This window comes from Misgurnus anguillicaudatus, chromosome 25, assembly GCF_027580225.2.
Source record: "Misgurnus anguillicaudatus chromosome 25, ASM2758022v2, whole genome shotgun sequence".
In the NCBI taxonomy this organism is placed as follows: domain Eukaryota; kingdom Metazoa; phylum Chordata; class Actinopteri; order Cypriniformes; family Cobitidae; genus Misgurnus; species Misgurnus anguillicaudatus.
The window spans coordinates 26,054,825-26,076,002 of NC_073361.2; the positions used below are offsets into that span (position 1 = coordinate 26,054,825).

A 21,178-nucleotide genomic window follows, 5' to 3' on the forward strand; every position below is an offset into this window, starting at 1 on the left:
GCAATGAAATGAATATTTAATCCAGTTACAGTTTTCCATTTTTATGCTTATTAATTATTCATTTTTCTCATTTGTGCCTTCATGAGTGTACTGTAATTAAATCAGAGCTCTGATATACAGTACAATACCGCCTTCATAAATAAAACCTCAGCGATGAAAGCATAAAAACATGTGCCTTGTTTCATCTATAAAATACAATTACATATTAATACTGTAACTGTAGATGATTTTAAATCGTATAATAGCATTACCAGCAGTAGTGAGAGATCAGTTTACTTTTGAGCTGTGCATCTTCTGAACACTCTACATTGTCCAGTTACTGTCCCATATCCCTCCCATGTAGGAATGATCTCACTGGAGAGATTTATACCACAGACATCAAAATCTGACTATTAACTCTTTCCCTGCCAGTGTTTTTTTTTAAGTTGCCAGGAGGCATTTTTTATTACTTTTACAAAAGTTTAATGCCAAGTTTAAATATACAAACATAACATATATCAAATGAAAGAACAGATTTATCCTGTCTTCATTTGTTCTTTTTATCACCTCTTAAATATGTGAAGGTTTCTTCAAAGATACCAAATTTTGAGCAAAAAGCTTAGATAATTGAATTTTTTAAAAGGTCTTATAGATCAGATTCAGAGCAATGATCAAAACATACACAGAGTTTTTCTCTTTTCTCTTATAAAACGCTTTAATGTTTTATAAGTTGTGTAAGAGCGCCACCTAGTGAATAAACGTGGAAACATTAGGGTGAAATGAGAAGCAGATCTGTATGTCACCATAGCAGTGGTAGAAGAAGCCATGTATGACAGGTCCTAAAGATGCTGCATAGATGAAAAAAAAGAGTGGACCAAGCACTAAACCTTGAGGGACCCCGGTGATCATTGGGTGAACTGTGGACCTTGCACCCTTGCATGACACCCTAAAGGATCTCTTAGAGAGATAAGATTTGAACCATTGGAGGGGGGGTACCCATGATCCCTAGCGATGATAGGGTGGCAAGTAGGATCTGATGATTGGCTGTGTCAAAGGTTGCCGATAGGTCTAGTAAAATCAGAACTGAGGATATGGATTCTGCCTTAGCTAGCCGTAACCGCTAACAGCGCTGTTTTAGTGGAGTGGTTGCATTTGAAGCCTGATTGATTGTCATCAAGGAGGTCATTCTGAGACAGAAAGGCGGAATACTGGAGTGCTGGTGTCAGGGTGTCTGAAATGGCCTGTAATAAATGGAAGGGGATTGGGTCAAGGAGCATGTGGTGAGGTGGGTGGAGAAAAGCTTAAACCTTGGTGTCAGTCAGCAGAGAGAAAGAGGTACTGACGGATGAAGGCATTTACTACACGGAAATATGATTGCCATAAAAACTCGTCATTGGCAGAGAAGTGTTTTCTCTTAATTGACGAGATAAATCGTTCATAGCGGGAAAAGAGTTAAAGGCTGCCTTTCAATTTCCAAAGGAATTATTAAGAAACTTTAGCATTACCAGAGAATTAAAAACTCACATTTAAAGGTCCCCCAACGGCTCAGTCCACAGCTCACTCTTTCTTTTTGAAACACATAGAGAAGCTACGGTAACCTTCATGGGACAAACATGTCATCATCTGAGACAACGTAATAAAATGCGCTCTGTAGAGCAGTTTGCCCGTTTAGCCGGTTTCTTCATTAGTAGTAAATCGCCATCACCTGCTTTCAGATGGAGCGGCATTTACTATACAAAGCCATAGTTTTACTGACAAGCTGGGCAATATCACATTCATTATCACAGGTGATACGTCCATGATACTGAAGGAAAAACTGCCCTGATTGTCAGTGAACTACAGCTTTGTGTAGTAAATGGCGATATATCTGAAAGCAGGTGATGGCAATTTACTACTAATGAAGAAACCGGCTTTACTGACGAGATGCACATGACAATCATATGCGATTTACCATGCAGCCCTATTTGTAAGGTCTTTATACACCACTGATAATACAGTTATTTTTGTCAAGAGATCCTTCTAAAAGTTGTGCAATGCACAATGCACCTTTAAAATAATTTTTTGCATATTTCATATATTCACGTTTGTTCATAATTGTGCCTCAAATATACATATTGGTTCCAAAAAGTACCTAAATGATACATGTTAGGACCCTTTAGATCCCAGTGGAGCATTATTAGACCATTTTTTCTGACAGTGTATGCATAAAATGTATAGAAATTAACATTATTAATAAGTGTTGTAAAAGCATTCTTCATTGTTCTGTACAGTAGGACGACTTTATGTAGAAAACAATACATCACAAGAAAAATGACTTTAGGTGGGTTTTCACAGGCCGGGTCCCATTTAGCAGGGTATTAAACAGTGTCCATGTCGATTTCATACTGATACTATTCCAGTGACTTCATTCGAACATCTGCAGAGTAATTCCTCCAAAGGACAAAGACATAAACATGACAAACACAACAAGGGAGAATTCACTTTCCAGCATTTACAACTGCATTTGCAAACTTGCAATGTTTGGCCTGTTTGTCTTAAATTCAATGCCAATATTCTCAAAGAACAACAAATTAAACCCAAACAGAACGAGTGTGTGCCAACAGCAATGCAACCACAGTGCTGAAAACCCTCGAGTCCACCACAACACTGATCATAGCCAGGTGGACAAGACTCAAGAGGAAACAGCTGCTTTCATGACCTACATAATAACCACAATGCTTTGTGTCAGTGGATCTGAACTCATGTTCTTGCTGTGTTTCTTTTAACTTTAAAATAATAATAATTATTTGCGAGTACTGTTATCACCCTAATAAAACCCAAAAATGTATGCTGTTGTACAAATCATTCACTTAAAAGTGTATTGACAATATCATTAAAGTATTGAACAGTGTTGTAAAACAGGATTACACCGTAACCATTCTGTACAATTTCTTATCCCCATGGATAAGGCAAAGAGCTGCTCCCACATGCTGTAGTGCCCACACAACCACGAGGATTAAACATCCCTGCCATCCGACACGCCGCATCCTTCATCCACAAAAACAGGAACGTTAAATAAAATATGCAGACTGAAGTGGAATTATAAATAAATGTGATTTGCTGACAGGATGGATAACAATCCCTTATGGCAGTCATGTGTTCGTTCTTGCTTTGATTACATCACTCGCTTACATCATTCACAACAGTCGATGAAACATACCACCATCAATGTGATCATGACTGTAACCAGTGAGAAGCCTGCTTTCAGATTAATTGTCAATCTATACATGAGGATTATCGCCGGTCTACTGTCACCTAAGGCTGTGCAAAAATATTGATACAGCTAACTATCGTGATACATCTTTCCACGATAGTGTATCGATATTTCAATCTCTACTGTCTGTATTTTTTGAACCCATCAAATCCTTCTGTGTGTGTCAAACGACCTCATGCGCTGCTGCTGTAGTAGTCGCTGTCCAGTTGTCTGTCATATACGGCAAGTTAGCGGGAGTGAGAAAATGGCAGAAAATTTAAAAACACCTGCTGCTTTCAAAACTGACGTGTGGAAGCATTTTGGCTTAAAAAAAGTATTAAAAAAATCAGCTCTATTTTTTTTAACATTTTTGATCAAAAAAGAAAAATGTATTGCAACATGCAACGTATTGTATCGTGATACATTGTATCATGACCTATGTATCATAATACGTATTGTATCATGAGGCCCTTGCCAATACACAGCCCTACTGTCACCGTTGGTCAAATGTGTCACTTCTATAATTAGCATGACTGGATTGATACTTATCTGTATGTGTGTGAGCAATAACTGTAATTTAACACCCTTAACTCTTACATAAACAAGAATTAATAACTGCTTATATACAATATATTGTTCATGTTTTGTTCATAATGCATTTACTAAGGTGAACAAATACAACCTTTTTGTAAAGTGTTACAGAAATTTGTTGTTATTCAGTACACATAAACAAATAATTCAGGGTCTGTTCTGTTCACACAGTTATAGCTCTAACTGTGGGTTTACACCAGATACGAGTTCAACGATTTGCGCGATTAGATTACATACAAAGTCAATGCAAAGACGCGATCAGAAGCGTCAATCACATCGCCCCACGCGAGGACGCGTCTGATCACGTCTTTGCATTGACTTTGTATGTAATCTACTCGCGCAAATCGATATGGGTGGCGCGTTTGCAATGAAAACAGGCGCTATTCGCCTCAAACGCGTCTTCGCACCAGTTGAAAATATTCAACTCGAGCGAAAAATTCGCATGACACGAAGTTAAATCCCGCAAGTAATATAGAGCAAACAACCCAATGCGATTGCACGCTTCGCGTTTGGTGTAAACCCTCAGTTACAGCCGCGGTACAGCCGTCAAGTGCGAGTGATGTCAATGTTAAGTCAATATAAAGACGCGTTGATGCGCGCCTGAAGGTCTCGCGGCGCGAATGAGGCATTTAGCGCAGCGCGGTACAAGCTATTCCGCCTCATTCGTGAGTCTAGTTCGCGCAAATGGAGCGTTGCTGCGGCAAACACGCGAGTTGAAAAATTTGAACTCTGCCAGAAAAATGTGCCGCGTTAACCACTCAGGACCTTCCTCTAGTAATGACGTGATTACAGGAAGCGAGTGGAGTCGCAGAAGCCCCTCCCATGACGCAAATTTCTGTGTGAATATCTTGATGACTAGAATTTCATGCGCAGCTTTCACGCCCGAATAAAGCGTGTAAACTCAAAATGCTCAAGCGGCAAACTAGACGCGGTAGACGGGAATTTGATGCCTCAAACGCGTCGGGTGTGAACCCACAGTAAAACAGTATGAATATGAACCCTGAACGAGCAACTCGTATAAACCTCGACGTACAAATCTTAATAATGGTAGAAAAGTGATTTAGTTAAGAGCAGTGAGAGATTTTCTCTCAATGCTGTTTGATTAACATGAGTGACAGACAGGAGCAGAATTGGGTAACTTCCCCTTTAAGACCAAAGTCCGGATCTAATATACTGTTACACATGTGTTTTCTCTTTTAACTGTTAACTTTCTTTTAAAGCAACACTAAAGAGTTTTTGCTCTTTGCTCGCCCTACAGGTTGGAAGCGGAATTGTCCATTACCACTGTCGTAAATAATTTAGCCTTCTGCAGCAAAGCTGGCTCTGATTGGATTGTAGGTCTGCCGTAAAGCATTTTTTTGTAGTTTTCACTCGAACTACAGGACCGCGACCCGACGGTTGGAAACTTCTTTAGTGCGGTTTTGGCCGATAGAGGGCTGCAAAGTGAATGTGAAAGTGCCATTTACCCTGTTTCGAGTGGATGAATGACTGAAACTTTTTTGGAAACGTTATTTTAAGGTAAAAAAAACTCTTTGGTGTTGCTTTAAGACATAAATTGTCGTGTTTATGAGGATACTTGCAAAAGCCGGGAATTTTGATGCATGTGTGTATTTAAGGCTAATATAGCTGCAAAAACTGCTTAAACTTCAACTATGACTAACTCAGGTCCTGTTAGCACCATATATTTTTAAACTATACTAGATGAAGTTAAAAAATAGAGACACAAATATTAAGCAAAAAAATTACTATCAAGTCAAATTGCATTTGTTACCTTTCAAGGGCCTTCATTTTGGTAGATTCTTTTTACTATCTTTTACTACCGTGCGCGCGGACACCCTGTAACCGAATGCTCTTGCCACGTATTACACATTCATCAAATCATTCAGAAATACGGTTTGTTGGCAGAATCTGCTAATTTACAAGAAAACATGTAAGATGCATTTAGAGGGTTTTGCATCAATCTTCAATTTAATCCAATACTAATAATTGAATTATTCCTTAGTCATTGTTGGCAAGTAAATGTTTCTAACCTATTCTTATGCATGTCTTCCCTGAGGAGTTTAACTAAAACCGTCCCTAAAAATCTGTTTCTGGCAGCGTTTCAGTCGAGTGCTTAAAACCCTTATGAAAGTTTTACTGGAGCACTTTTAAAAAGGCCCGGAGAGAACATCTTTTTATAAACCACACAGCTTTGAGCTTCAGTGAAGCTAAAAGGATCCAAATGGATGGCTCGGAGGGGCGCTGCAATAAAAAAACTTCAATTCTCTGTGCAAAATGTCTCTAATTAACTTTAGATAAATGACACCTCCTGTATAAATCCTAGCAATAGTTTGTTTCTGTGGATCGCACAGATTCTGGCATGATTTAGCTTTTGTGTTTCTTCTTTGTGCCCATTACCAGCTGTAAAATCTTTTTTTTCACACCTTTGAAGAGTGCAAATAGGCCACTGAGGTGGTACGCTGGTTTGCATGAGCGATTGATGTTTGCAGAAATCTATAGAGGACCCTTAGCAGTTATGAGAGCATTAAAAAGCCCCATCTGTGACGGTGCTGCTGACCACAGTGAGGAACTCAACACACAAACACACACCTGCTATAGTCTACATCTTCCCTGTGAAAAACATATGCAGCTTTTTTAGCAGTGCTTCAGATTTTTTTATTTGTTTCAAAACCACTGAAACATTTGTTTTTTTACCACAGTTTGTCAATATATATATACAGTACCTAATACACAAAATGTTACGTGTTCTCATTTCTAAGTCACTTTAAATAATGTACAATTATCAAGTCACTGCACAGTAAATATAGTCCTGTTTTGTCTTGGGTACCACCAAAGCTCCATCAGTGTCTACTACATTATATTTAAACGCTTTTACCCTATACCCTTATATTAAATATTGTGTCTGATGTGATTATTACAAATATTGCAAACGTTTAGAAAAACATGTTGATGTATTGAATCTGCAGCAGCACTTCATCTATTATTTGTGCTCGTCTATCATCTGATCTATCAGTTTGATCAAAGTAATGCTATTTTCATATTACGGGTTTAGTTTGCTCACTACTGCAGACTTTTCTGTTATGGTCACTTTATTGTTTTTGTTTTTTGTTATTTACAGAACTTTCACCTTCCTGAACTTTCACCTTCCTAAAAATATATTTTCTTCATTAAATAAATTAATTTTTAAATATGTTGAGTAGTTTTATCTTAAAATCCTATAGCAATTAATTTTTTTTAAATGCTAGGTTATTTTCAACCCAGCGTTGGGTCAAAAAGTGACAAACCCAGAAAATGTTTATATTGGGCCCAGCATTTATGCATATGTTAATACAACCCACCAGTTTGGGTTTATTCTTTTTTTTGACCCAACGCAGGTTGGAAAATAATCCACCATTTTTTTAGAGTGATTAAATTAAATAATTACAATAATTTGTGAGAATTATTTAATGAATGAAGCACAGAATATGTATAACAATCTTTATAAAGTAACTTCGTGGAAGTCCTGAAACAGACTTATTATTAATTGCCAATCACAACTATTTTTTATTGAATTTTTAAGTAAATTGTATATTTGTATTTGTGACAATCTTACAGTGCATCCAAAATAACATTTTAACAGTATGAGGTAGTTTCCCGGACAGGGATTATCTTAAGCCAGGACTAGGCCTTAGTTTAATTAGGAAATATAACTAGTTTTAAAGGGGCCATGGCACAAGACTTTTTTAAGATGTCAAATAAATCGTTGGTGTCCCCAGAGCACATATGCGAAATTTTAGCTCTAAATACCACATAAATAATTTATTAAAGCATGTTAAAATTGCCACTTTGTAGGTGTGTGCAAATATAAATTTCAACAACCTATTTTTTCATGTGCTTGTAGAGAATGGTTTACCAAAACTAAGTTACTGGGTTGATCTTTTTTACATTTTCTAGGTTGATAGAAGCACTGGGGTCCCAGTCATAACACTTAAACATGGAAAAAGTCAGATTTTCATGCCATGGGCCCTTTAACAAACAATGCCTACTAAAACATTACTGGCATGCATTTTAAGGAAAAACAAAGTGCACTGATGTATTTTAAGATATGTCAGTGCAAGTTGTTTTCAGTTTGAACAGCTTTTATACTTTTTTTTAGTCTAATCCCTGTTTGGGAAACCGCCCCTATGTGTATTCCCTGGGATCAAACCACAACCTTTTGCGCTGCTAATGCAATGCCCTACCAATGGAGCTAAAGAACCACTAATGTAGTAGTTTTAGGCGTCAGGGTGATAATTTAATAATCTAAACAAAGCAAAATCGAAATCTTTTGTACATCCTAAAACCTGCGAAAATAACCTAGGGTACAAATATATAACTATTATATACCCTGTTCTTTAGGTAGTGACTATGCTACAAAAGGCCCCAGACTCTTGATCTCAATCGAACGTTAGTTCTCTAGTGGTAGCGTAGGTCTAAACACACGATTTGTCTAAACACACAACCCACCCCATCCGCATTAGAGCCACAGGAGACTCTCACAGGAAGCATGAGTAAGCTTGCAACTCAACCTACAGGGAATGCCACGTAGTAAAGAGGTCACGCAGTCAGGAAAGAGGAAGTGTGAACGCTTTCCAGCAGTTTACAGCTTTTTGCTCAGGGGCATGTGACTGTGTGACCGGGGTTAGAAGACAGCGAAGCAAAACTATAAGCACAAGTGGAAAGATTGACAAACAGAAAAAAGAAAGACGGTTGCAAGACATGATAAAACTGCTGCAGTTATTGTAATCATTGCATATTGCTACAATTTTGGTTTTAAATGCAAAAACATTAATTTGCTTTAAAGCAGCTTTGAAACCATATGTATTTTATATTTTGATACAAAAAATATAAATTGTACTGTAAACTCTCCAGAGAATAAAACATAATTAGCTTAATCTTGTAACCTTACATTTTTGCGTTTATTTTTTACTTGCTATTATTAATCTTTATTTGCATAATTGCTTGTTGTTAACTGTGAAAAGACGTCGTACCAATGACTTAAAACGTAACCTAACTTTTTGCAAATCGACGTATGTTACAATTGCATAACTGGAGCGGCTGAAAAGGTTTGAATGCTAACGGAACGGACGCTAGCATTCGCCACTCTCAGCCGAAGATCAGTGAAAGATCAAAGACCTCCGCTTGTAAAGGCCCTTGAGGACAGTCAAAGCACTTGACACACTTTCCTCTTTATATGCTGTGTGTGGCTGTGTATTTTTACTGAAAGAGCCTTAACACTTCACACACCCTCGTGACTAATAGCAGATGCCGTAGTTCCTTTAAAAAAAAATCTCTGACACACGTTACGGCGTTGTCTCCCTCAGGCCTTGTTCTGTTCAAGCACTCAGCTAAACAATGATTCCTGGCACTGTCACTCAGCAAAGTGTCATTTTGTTATGAAACTGCACGGATTGATGCTTGTACTGTGCATTTATGGCAACCTTTAGAATAAAGTGTACGCAGAAAGCTGTCGTACACTCACTGTCAGAATTTTTTTTACAAAAGCTGTCAGTGTGATCGTACCATTTAAAAAGGTCCTATTATGTACAATTTAGGTAAAAAAAAATTTGGGGTAATACTGTATGTACCTGTGAGGTTCTAATATGCACTCTTATAAACACATGTATGGTTTAATAGATTAACACTGGTATTGGCAATATAAATGTGAAAATAAAAACAGTATGAACATAGTCATAGTTTTAATAAACTTTAATAAATCTTTCTTAATCGGAGCGTGTCATTTTGTTTTTCATCACTATGATGTCGAATGGTTGCAATAAATCACGTTCTATTAATGCAACGGCAAGATAAACGTGATAAACAAGTCTTTAATCAGTAGATTATAAAATGATGAGAGTTATAAACACACAGACAGCAGGTGGTGGTATTTGGTACGCATTTCAATACAAATACAGCATTAGGGTCTTCTGTTCAGCCCTTTACAGAAACTATAACATAAATTAATAATAATACAGAAAACATACTAAGGTAGGAATATTAAAATAAAGGCGATTGGAGAGAAAAAAATTCTCATATGAAAAACTATAGAAGATAGTAAACTGTCGTAATATTTCACAACGACCATCAATTTTAGAACGCTAAACATAATGGTGGCCTTCATAGGTTAAAATAAGTATTATTAGGTTTTTAAAAAATTTTTATGAAAATATTTAATAATACATTTTATTTATAATGCACTTTTCATCACAGATCTCAAAAATCTTTAATGTGTTTGTATCAATGCATTTAAGTAGTTGAAGGCAAATAAAAAGTATTAAAGCATACAAGTCTTCATAGTCGGGGGACCTTTTAACATACAAAGGTGAACACAGATCTGCTTCAAACATAGCCAGGAATCAGCACATGTTGCTGGATTTACTTAGAATTTCAAATAATAGCACACACATAACAGGTGAAAGAGTAAGTAGATTATAGATAATAAAATGTATAAAAAATATAAGATCATACTTTAAATTAACAAAGCAAGTTAAACTTTTTCAACTTGTTTTTCTTTGACTTTGTCAAAACTTAAAAAGCAGGTTGGACTGATTTGCATTAAGTTGTTTAAACTTTATGCTGCATTTTTTACAGTGATTACAATCATATTCTACTGTTTTACGTATCTTTTTTCTCTGAAGTCTTATGTATAATAATGGAATTTCTATAATATAATATTGCAATGTTATGTATTTTGCACCTTAAACATTCTTTTGGACATTTAATTAATAGTCAGTTCAAATTTAGGGTGAAATGATGTTTTATTAAAACTTTTTAGTATTAAATCAAATACAACTATATATCTCAAGTCTAAACTCATTGACAATTAGATGACTGTGTTTTACATTTTAATGCAATGCATGATTGCCCCTATTACAAAGTATGGAACCACATGCAGGGTTCCCACAGTTAACTTCAAATTCAAGGACCTTTCAAGGACTTTTCAGGTCCAATACACTAAAATGTGGGGACACATTTCAAGTGAGAGCAAGGTTACATTGTGTTACATTTTAAGATACATTGTTACAGTTCCATTTCGAGGGAACTCGCGCTGTGTCACTGCGATGACACTTTGGGGCGCCTCCATGGGTAAGTGCGTCTGAAAATCAAATTCAACCAATGGTGAAGCTTAACGACAGGGTGACGTGGGAGCCAAAAAGTATATTGCTAGCTGAAATATTGCCAAAGGCAGCATTAGGGACGCAGGAACTATGACGCAGCGTCTCGTTGCCTTCTCAGGGAACAACAGTTACATAAGTAACCATAGACAATTCATGTGTCAAACACAACTATGCAAAAAGCATTTTGATATGAATCAACTTTCGCACACAGAAGATATAAGCATTTAAAGCAAACAGTTTAGCACGTGTGCTCAAAAGTCTAGAATTTTTATGATATTATTCTACACTACACAATAATAATATAATTTTTTTCCAAAAAACGTCTTGCATAAAATAGATTCAAGCACTTTCAATGACCTGTATCTATTCCCAGGGCCTTGAATTATTTCCCCCAGATTCACAAACTTTCAAGGATTTTAAGGACCCGTGGGAACCCTGCACATTAGCCCATAAACAAGATATTACATATATCGTGTCAATCGCAAGCCAAAAAATGCAGTCTACCGTGGGTAGGCAGCTTACTAGGTTTAGGAACAGAGCTTCATGTGTTATCAGGACCCGAATAGCACCCCCAACCCACATCCCCTCCAACAACCACTCAGCATCCATTACTGAAAAACCTTGTCACTTGATACTCGTTAACCCCACATCCGCAAAGGAACAAGAGCCTTGAAGGGCACTTCACCCTTAGAAGGATGTTGTGTGTGCGTGCATGTGCGTGCGTGCGTGTGTGTGTGTGTGTGTGTGTGTGTGTGTACTGTGCAGCTATATACTGTATATGCCAACTTGGACATTGAATGTACAGTATAAGTCAAGTCAAAAAGTAAAAAGGTGAGAGAGAGAGAGAGAGAGAGAGAGAGAGAGAGAGAGAGAGAGAGAGAGAGAGAGAGAGAGAGAGAGGCTATTGATTATCTTTTTCTCCCTCAGTGGCAGCGATATATTTAACTATGGAAATCCAATACAAGGACAGATGCCATCTATCTCTGCTCAGTGGCCTTCAATGCATCAGTATATTCATGGGTACCGTCTTATTCGCCATCCTCGCAGCCATATTTGTGTATGTCATGGCAGCAAACACACCACATCTAATGTGCTAAAGATCACATTTATTAGTTTAATGGAGGGCTTAACAGAGACAAATGCTGATTTTTCATTTAGGAGTTAGTCGGCTGCCAGCCAGTCCCTTCAGTTGTTTGCAATCGTGGAACGGATTTTTGGGGATCTTTAATTATTTGTCAAATTCCGTATTTAATAATTCAAAATTTTCATTTTTCAGAAATTAAAAGGGTCTCATAAATAAATACAATATAATATCTATCATTATACATAGAGTAGACAACTTGGTGAACATTTTTGGCTTTAATTTACCTACGCGCAAGAACAATCCCTCTCTGTGGCACTCTGTACCCCGTTATGATAACAACCCTGCACCGCACAGTCAACAGTTAATCACATCTTTGAATCTACAGCCAACAGCACAACATATATCCCGGGTATATTATAATCTTGTTGTGAACCTCCTGGGAGTGTTTTATTGATCTTCCTCTGGTAGTTGTGGCTGCTGTGACCATAGACTAAAGAAGAACGCACAGCTGTGACCGGGCACAAAAATGGTGTGACGTCACATGGTCCGGATAAATAAGCCTGAATTTGGTCTTCTAGTCTTCCTCTTTGTGCACCAAAAAATGCTGCACCAAAAATGCACGCTTCATGCGTTCCTCAAACATTTCACTTCTTGAGTTATTTCTATTGATTTGTCATCAGCATGCATGTGATTCAAAACAGAAGTAAAGCAATGATGTATGATGCAATCCAATCATACGACTGCTGTATATGATGTCAATGGAATCATGGGATACGGAACGTAAGGCACAGTGAGCAATTTCACAGTATTGCACTCTCAGTATGATGTAAGTGACCACGTTTACATGTAACCTTATAATGTGATTATAATGTGATTTTGGCAATACTGCGATTATACTTTACCTCATGTAAACACAATACTTGTGAAAAAATAATGTCTGTGTCCATGTAAATGCTTTAATCGCATTTATACCGCACTAACTGAAGTGCCCGCGTGTTTTAGTCGCAAATTAGTTTTAAACTTGACATTAGGAAGTTTTACCTGAACTCTGTCAACACGACTCACTGTCAGCAGTCTGCCTTCATCCAGAAACAGCTGAAATAACCATTATTTTTAGAGGATTTAAAAAATATTTCCTGTAGAATTATTTACATTTTTTAGATTATCATTATAAAAAATTATCATTACCGCAACATAATATTACATTGAATATATGCATTTACAAACTCGTGTTTCGGTAATGAGAACTAAAAAGTTGTCTATGTACTCTCCTTTCTGGAGAGAAAAAATAAGAACTGCGTACCTGGTAGCCATCTTGAGTGTCACAGTCAATTATGTTCCTTCCAACTATTTTTTTTTTATGTTAGTTCCTCGAGGGCTTAAACAATTTTTGAAAATTGTTGCGGAGGATGATAATTATTTTTTTTGACACATTTATATTCCTTATTATTGTCTCTACATTTACCAATGATCAACAAATACCACATGTTTCTTTACTGTAAATGTTTATAGTATAACATGCACTGAAGCTTTATATTTTTTAGATTTTTTAATTATAAATATTTCCATGTCAAAGAATCAAAATCCAGTCATGGACACATTGCGGTAATGAGAATGTTCCTCTTAAATGTGGAAAAAAATATTTTTTGTATGATGTCATTTGAAATCATGTGCAAAATAGTACATGAAGAGAGGTTTGTAACTGTATGCTTCTTATTTTGATACTCTTACTTTGCATTTACTTTTTTTATCAAACATTTCATGACACCTCATCAGTCTAATTTCGCGAGAATCACCCTTCTGTCTTCATCATGGCACCGGATAATGAAATACGTCCATAACAACGTGTTTATCATTTAATATAAGTAAATTAAAACTGTGGAGAGCATATATGAGATCATCATTTGCGCTCTGCATTGGGCTATGTGTGTGAATAATCAGAAAATAAAAACAGCATATAAACAGGAGTAAAGAGGTCCGGTCATGTAAACATCTTACTGCAATTAAATCCTTACTCTGATTATTGGAAATAATCACATTATTGGTTTACATATGTAGTCACTGACTTGAGTGTCAGTTAGTACCCATAAAACATTGAGCCTCATGTAGTGCGTTTTGTCATTATGACAAATTTTAAACGCTGGTGCACCACCTTTAATCTAACTTGTGCGGCAAGTGTTTTTTGGCCAATCAGCTTCATCACAAAGACCTCAATGGTCAACCAGACTTTTTTTGGTGTGAATAGCAACCTAACCAGACCATCATCAAATCATCACCAACCATCACAAGCCACATTGAACCAATTCATGATGGTCTAAGCTTTTCTAATTATTTTCTTTGTAAATATCTACTAATTTCATATTAGCAGACCCATATAAAGTAAGACACATAAATGCATATGGGTGATTCTCACGAAACCATTGAAACACCACGCCACTAATCATTTTAGCTTAAAATGTGTAATATAGTAACATTAAAAAGCATCAGAATTAACACAATACTGTGTTCTACCTTACACAATGTGTGATTTCAACATAAGAATTTATAATTGTAAATTTTATCTCATTTTCTGCTGAAATTCTCATTACCGCAATGTGTCCGGCTGTGTTTGAACATGCGTTATGTTGTAATTTAATCAAATTAACACAAAAATATTAAGGAAAAAAATAAATGGATGTTTTGCTGGACTACTTTAGATGACAGAAAAAATATTTACTGAATATTCATGTATAATAATAATGAAGAAAAATTAGGAAAATTATGTGTCCATGCCTGATGATCTCATCCTCCGCAACACTTTTTGAGAACAGTTTAAGCACACATACAGAATTTTAATAAAGTTTGATTTTGAGTGACCAAGCACATGAACCAGTTACTTCAAGATGGCTACCAGGTAAGATCATTTTTTAACAGTTAATTTGAAATATTGTCTTGTCAGAATGCTTACACGACATTTTGATAATCATTACCGCAACAGATGCTTATTAAATGTTAATTTAATTAATAGAAGCATAACACTTTGATTTTAAATGCATGTGCAGAATCTCCAAATTATGTTCTTTCAGGTTTGTCATGTCATTTTGAAAATATGTGTTGATGTTTTCTGACTGTTGCGGTAATGAGATTTTTTAGGACTAATTTTTTAAATTATGTTACAAAAATTGTTAAATGATAAGTAAAAGTTTTTAAATTAATGTTCCCATTTACTCCAGACTTTGTTTTTCAATGTCTGGTGGGAAAAAAAGTAAATTTAAGCAATTTTTACATTTTCATGCTTGAAGTTTTCGTGAGAATCACCCATATATACTTACTTAATATCACTACAAAAGTTACAATTACAATTGACAATCCTACAATGTTAAAAGTCAAAATTGTCAGGAGTGATGAATTCAATATAGTTAATTTTTATCGGTTTAAAAAATCACCACGTTTTATTTTGTGCCACCATACTTACTTGTGTAACTACTCATGTAACAGTCTTTAAATAGGAAAAACATGGAAGTGTTTGGTGGCTTCTAAATTCATCCACGTTTGGATCCTAAGGAATGAATGGGGCTAGGCTAAATGCTAACACATTCACAACGCGCTGTACAAAGATTAAGTGCACGCATTGAAAAAAGATAGGTATATATTAATTTGTCTAAGTTGATAAGAACATAGTAAATTATTGAAAAACGGTGGTGTTTTCCTTTAATCTAAGACAAGGATATCCCAGGGGATAGAGAATTACCCCTATTTATCAGCATTGTGCCGTGTAAACCAGCAATTACCCATGATGCTTTAGGGGAATGCACCTGCAAGTTGCTTGGATGCAAACACACCTGCTAAATGATGCTTCACTCATCACACATTCATATTTCCAACAGGAAAAAGATAATCAGCATCAGATGAAAGGATGAGACAGGAAGTAGGAGGACAGATGGATGAATAAATGTGAAACGAGGATGCGTATAAATGGATTGATTTAGATGATCTGTCACTCTGGCTATAAACGGTGAAAGACACATCAGTCAAGCTTGTGGGCCTGCGGCTCAAAGCCTATTACTGAAAAGAAATTAATTAATGATCTAGCAGCCAATGAGAGCTCGTGTCATTTTGCACAAAGCAACCCCCACATCACTACACAAAGAAACACAGATGAAAACCATAAAATATATCCTAAAATGAAACTGAAGTGATCATTTGAATTCAATGTAAATGGTAAATTGTATTTAAATTGTATTTATTTACTAAATAGATTTCCTAATTAATAAATATAATTAAATTCCCAATCTAAAAAAAATCCCTATCTAATAAAATTTTATACGTAAGTAGACAACACTTTTTTTATACTTATTGTAATAATACATTTTTATGTCAATTAAAATTTCTAATAAACACTGAATTGCACATATATTTCCCAAACTTTCCATTAAAACTGCTTTCAAAACATTCGTGGATCCCTTGTGACAAAAACAAGTGTTGCCCAAAGTGAGTGTCAGATGAATAAGACAGATGTTTTATAGCCAACCATGTGGAAAAAATTGGTGATGTCTTCCCTAAGCGTTTCACAGAGGACCAAGTTACGCACTGTGTGTATGTGAATACTTCAATTATTCCTGTACATGCTAACTTTATGAGAAAAAAACAAATATAATAGATATATGTGCCAGGTACAAAATGATATGACATGAGCTTTATATGTACCCCATTCATGCAAACAGCACATCATTTAAGGGAGAGGTTAAGCGCTCTGTATGCTTATGCACATACATTGAAAATATATTATTGTTGCTTAAGACACACTTGCAATAAATTGAACTTTGCAAAACACATCCCGGACGGGCGTTTAGTTTAACACTAAAGCCACGGCTATTTGTGTCACATGTACAGATGAGGGTGTAGGCTCAGAAGAGTGACAGCTCAATTGGCTGGTCGATTCATTCGCTCCATTAGCGCTCTGCATCGAGTCTGAACAAAGCAGGGGTCGCATTTTATACTGCATTTGCTGTGCAATTCAGCTTCAGTTTAAGTGAAATTCTGCTATTGCATACATATAAAACATTTAGTTGGAGTTAAATTATATATACAGAAATATCTAAAGGAGTTTCTAGTTATACATTTACTATAGTGATAAAATTAAAAAGTCTATGAGGACATATAGGGAAATCGAGCAAATTTATCTTTCTTTCCCATAGAGCTAATGCAACATACTGCATAAAACTTGAAAAAAAATCAAACTTTATTTCAAAAACAACATTTTATAATACTAGGTTTTTGGTCGGTGTACTAGCTGGATAACATCACAAAACCACCACACAAAGGCATAAAAATAACTTTTATATCGTTTACAAAGCAACATGTGGCAAGAAAATTATGTAATGTGTCAAGAAAAATCAACTTCTTGAGAAGAAATCAGATCCAGATTAATTCAGAATACAGAAATTTAAAGGGATAGTGCACTTTAAAATGAAAATTCTGTCATCATTTACTCATCCTTGTGTTTTTCTAAACCTGTATTAATTTATTTTTTCTGATGAACACAAAAGAAGATATTTTGAGAAATGATGGTAAACACACAGCAGATAGGGACCATAGACTTCTATAGTAGGAAAAAAATATTTTGGAAGTATTGCGATAAATGATAAAGAAAATATTTTAATAAATGATGGTAAGCACACAGTTGATGGTACCCATTAAATTCCATCATTTTTTTTATTCCTACTATGGAAGTCAATGGTCACTATCTGCTGTGTGTTTACCATCATTTCTCAAAATATTTTCTTTTGTGTTCATCAGAAAAAATGTTTACAACAACTTAAGGATGAGTAAATGATGACAGAATTTTCATTTTAAAGTGAACTATCCCTTTAACTGTTTTCCATTATTATTAAAATTTACATTGTGCTCTAGTATAGCTCATTGGTATAAAACACGAATGGTTATGGGTTTGAACCCAATAAACACACACATACATGTATAGTACTGATAAAAAATTGATGCCTTGTAATGCACCGTAAATCGCTTTGGACGAAAGCATCTGCCAAATACATAAATGTATTATTAATAAGTCACTAAACACAGTTCAGTGCAAGTGTTTCTTTTATAGCATATATGTGAATGTAAGATTTATATGTAAGAAGCATACTTGTTTAATTTACAATATTTAGTTCTTTCCATTTCCTCAGCCAAGTACAGTAACATCATTTAAAAAAGAAACCAATTCGATGGTTTGCCGTTTACCTCCCTAAGGAGGATTATTAAAGTATATATTGCACACAACAGCTAGTATAACTTATTACTACAGTCTGGTGAGAAACATCTGACAGGTCGCTGAGTTTGCATCAGGGGCCGTTGGGATTTAAGTGTTCCTGACAATATTGATCAGTGTGGCATCAGGCAGTCCTGGGGCAAAACATCTGCTTGGGTCCATATGCTCAAAAATGACACTAACCTCTAAATTCAAAACATACGACTTCACTTTCAAGAAATGCATGCGATAAGTCCAAAGCTCTAAGCAAGAAGGCACACAAAACACAAAGACAATCGTGCCACACCCTCACAGAGGGCGGCCGCACACCATCACTGATCTATTATAAACACACTGAATTAATTAAATTAAATTAAATTACCAACAGGATGAGACGCAGACGCTGATACTTTATTGTGGCAGACAGACCACAAAAAAACTCATCATCATCATCTCAGAATTCAACCGAGTGAGACACAAGAAATATCAGCCAGCTCACAAGGGTTGACTTTTTACATTTGCCTTTAAACAATGAATGTGCTAAGGTGTAAATACATCAATAAGTGAAAATTTAATTTTTCTGAACCATCATGAACATTTCCATCACATCCCACAACAGGTTGTGTATTGTGTTTATTAGCATTCAGTGATGGTAATGACAGTGCTGGAAATTACGTTTTGAACATTAAGCTACATTTGAACAAGATAGCAGACTACTTTCACTTCCTAAAGATAACTTCACAACTAGCACCGATCCAAAATATTAAAATTAAGATGAAATACTATTAAATTATATTTAAATCAACCCATGGGAGAAAGTAAACAAAGTTAAAGAAACACACGTTTGTACTTTACCACAATCTGTTTCTAGCAAGAAAAGAAAATTAAACACTCTTACCTTTCCGAAATCTCGAACGTCAAACAAATCAAAGGCCTCAAATAGTTCACTTTTCTTCATGCTGAAGATCTCTGAGCAGGCATGTAAAAACGTCCTGATGTTCTTTAGGCAGAGAAACTGGGTAAGAAAAAGAGGCATACATGTGAATATTTAAATCATAGTATCGTACTTTATAAATATAAACTAGAAATATTATTATTTTTAATATTATTGGAAATAATCTCAAAGTGGCAAATCTGGAATATGAGGGTGCAAAAAAATTAAGATATTAAGAAAATCGCCTCTAAATAAAGTCCTTTACTAATGAAAAATATTTTTTTATATTAACAGTAGGAAATGTACAAAATATCTTCATGGAACATGATCTTTACATAATATCCTAATGATTTTTGGCATAAAAATTTATAAATTTGACCCATACAATGTATTGTTGGTTATTGCTACAAATTAGGAGTTTGGTTCGAAAATGGGATAAACGCCTCTTTTTTTTACCACCAAAATCGGTATTGTATCAGGTCAGTATTAAAAAGTAATTTTTCATTTTGCGTAAAATCCGATATCTGCCGTGTTTTTTCTGTAATCTTTTCTCCCTTTTTTCTCAAAACGCGATAAACGCCAGTCCTCCTTCTCTGCAGATAAATCCACTTAACCAATCACAGCGCACCATTCCACGCATTGTAAACATTGTAAATACACACGCAATCCTAGTTTTCCTTAACTACTTGTACTTTGAACAAACAAACAAAAACAAAATAATACTTTTGATGGCATTGATAAACCTGTGGTGGTTTTCTGTGGTGGGGAAGAAACGTAAGCCACTCGGGCGAAGGAAAAATGCTGGCTTGTTCTCACACAACAGCATGATGCGGCTTTCACAAAGGAAGCGGTGTGCGCTGCGGTCGCCGCCTGTGCTCTGCTGGCCAGACCCGAGTATAAGCTCTTCGTCCATTTTGTTTGGACGCCTCGTTTCTATTGGCCGCGCGGGTAAGCGTCAGAGAGCGCAGCGCAAAAGTTAAACTATTTTGAACTTTGACCGCGGCGTGAGGGCAAGCTGCGCCCGCACTTTGCTTGACGCAACAACAAACCGCCCTCGCGCAAGCCATTGAAATGAATGGGTTTCATAGCGCACCGCGCACCGCGTCCTATGTGAAAGCCGCATGAAGCTTCTGTCATGCTAAACATTGACCCCAGGGGATTTTATGAAAAACTTTCAATTTTTTTACTCAAACTCAACGAAAGTCAAGTAGGACCAAAACATTTTACAGCTGATCGCTGTCAAAAAGTTCAGCGACGACGTCCCAAGGATGACAGCATCAATGACAGTGTTCTTAATACGACAAAGTTAGTGTTTTGATTAATGCCATTAATGTTTATTTTGTTTAATCAGTGTATACCACTATTCAACTAAATAAATATAACATGGCAAAGATAAATGCACATTTATATATCAATAGATTTATAGCATTTTGAAAAAAAGTTTTTATAATTCATCGTTGAAAATCAAATATGGATTTTAATTTTTTATGTTATTATAACCTATAGATGCTATGCGAAAGTTTGTAACAGAAAATAGTGGTTTTCATCTTGTCACTTTCTTGGTATGGAAAACACATTTTTGCCCAAATTAGTAAAAAAGGATTTATGGCGTTTTGGAACCAAACTCTTCAAATATACCCGTGCGACTTATGACTGGTTTTGTTTTCCAGGACAAATTTTGTATTAGAGTCATTGTATCTTAGTCAGTTATGCAAGTATAATGATTGTAAAAAAGATTTGCATTGTGTTGGTTAAGTTGTTGTTTAGGAAATAAACCATGTTAGGCCTACACTAAACAAACGTTACAATAACGTTGCATTTGTTATAGTTAAAGCATTATAGGTGAATGAATATAAATTAAAATAATACTTCTTCAGCATTCATTAATCTTAGTTGTTTCATATAACATAATTTAAAACAAAAGTAGTATTGTTTTAAATTACGTTTCCTTTTCAATGAAGAGATGTGAAGTACTGCTATCGAAAATGTCAAC

General features: G+C 35.7%; 1 protein-coding gene across 3 annotated transcripts in view; it reads right to left on the minus strand.

Annotated features, from left to right (window-relative positions):
- The window catches only part of LOC129426552 (guanine nucleotide exchange factor VAV3), a 96,437-nt gene that overhangs the window by 65,974 nt on the left and 9,285 nt on the right, over positions 1 to 21,178 (minus strand). For all 3 annotated transcript variants that reach the window (XM_073864239.1, XM_073864241.1, XM_073864240.1), the window contains exon 2: positions 19,150 to 19,266. In XM_073864239.1, coding sequence (XP_073720340.1) covers positions 19,150 to 19,266 — 117 coding nt within the window. The remainder of the gene's footprint in view (positions 1 to 19,149; positions 19,267 to 21,178) is intronic.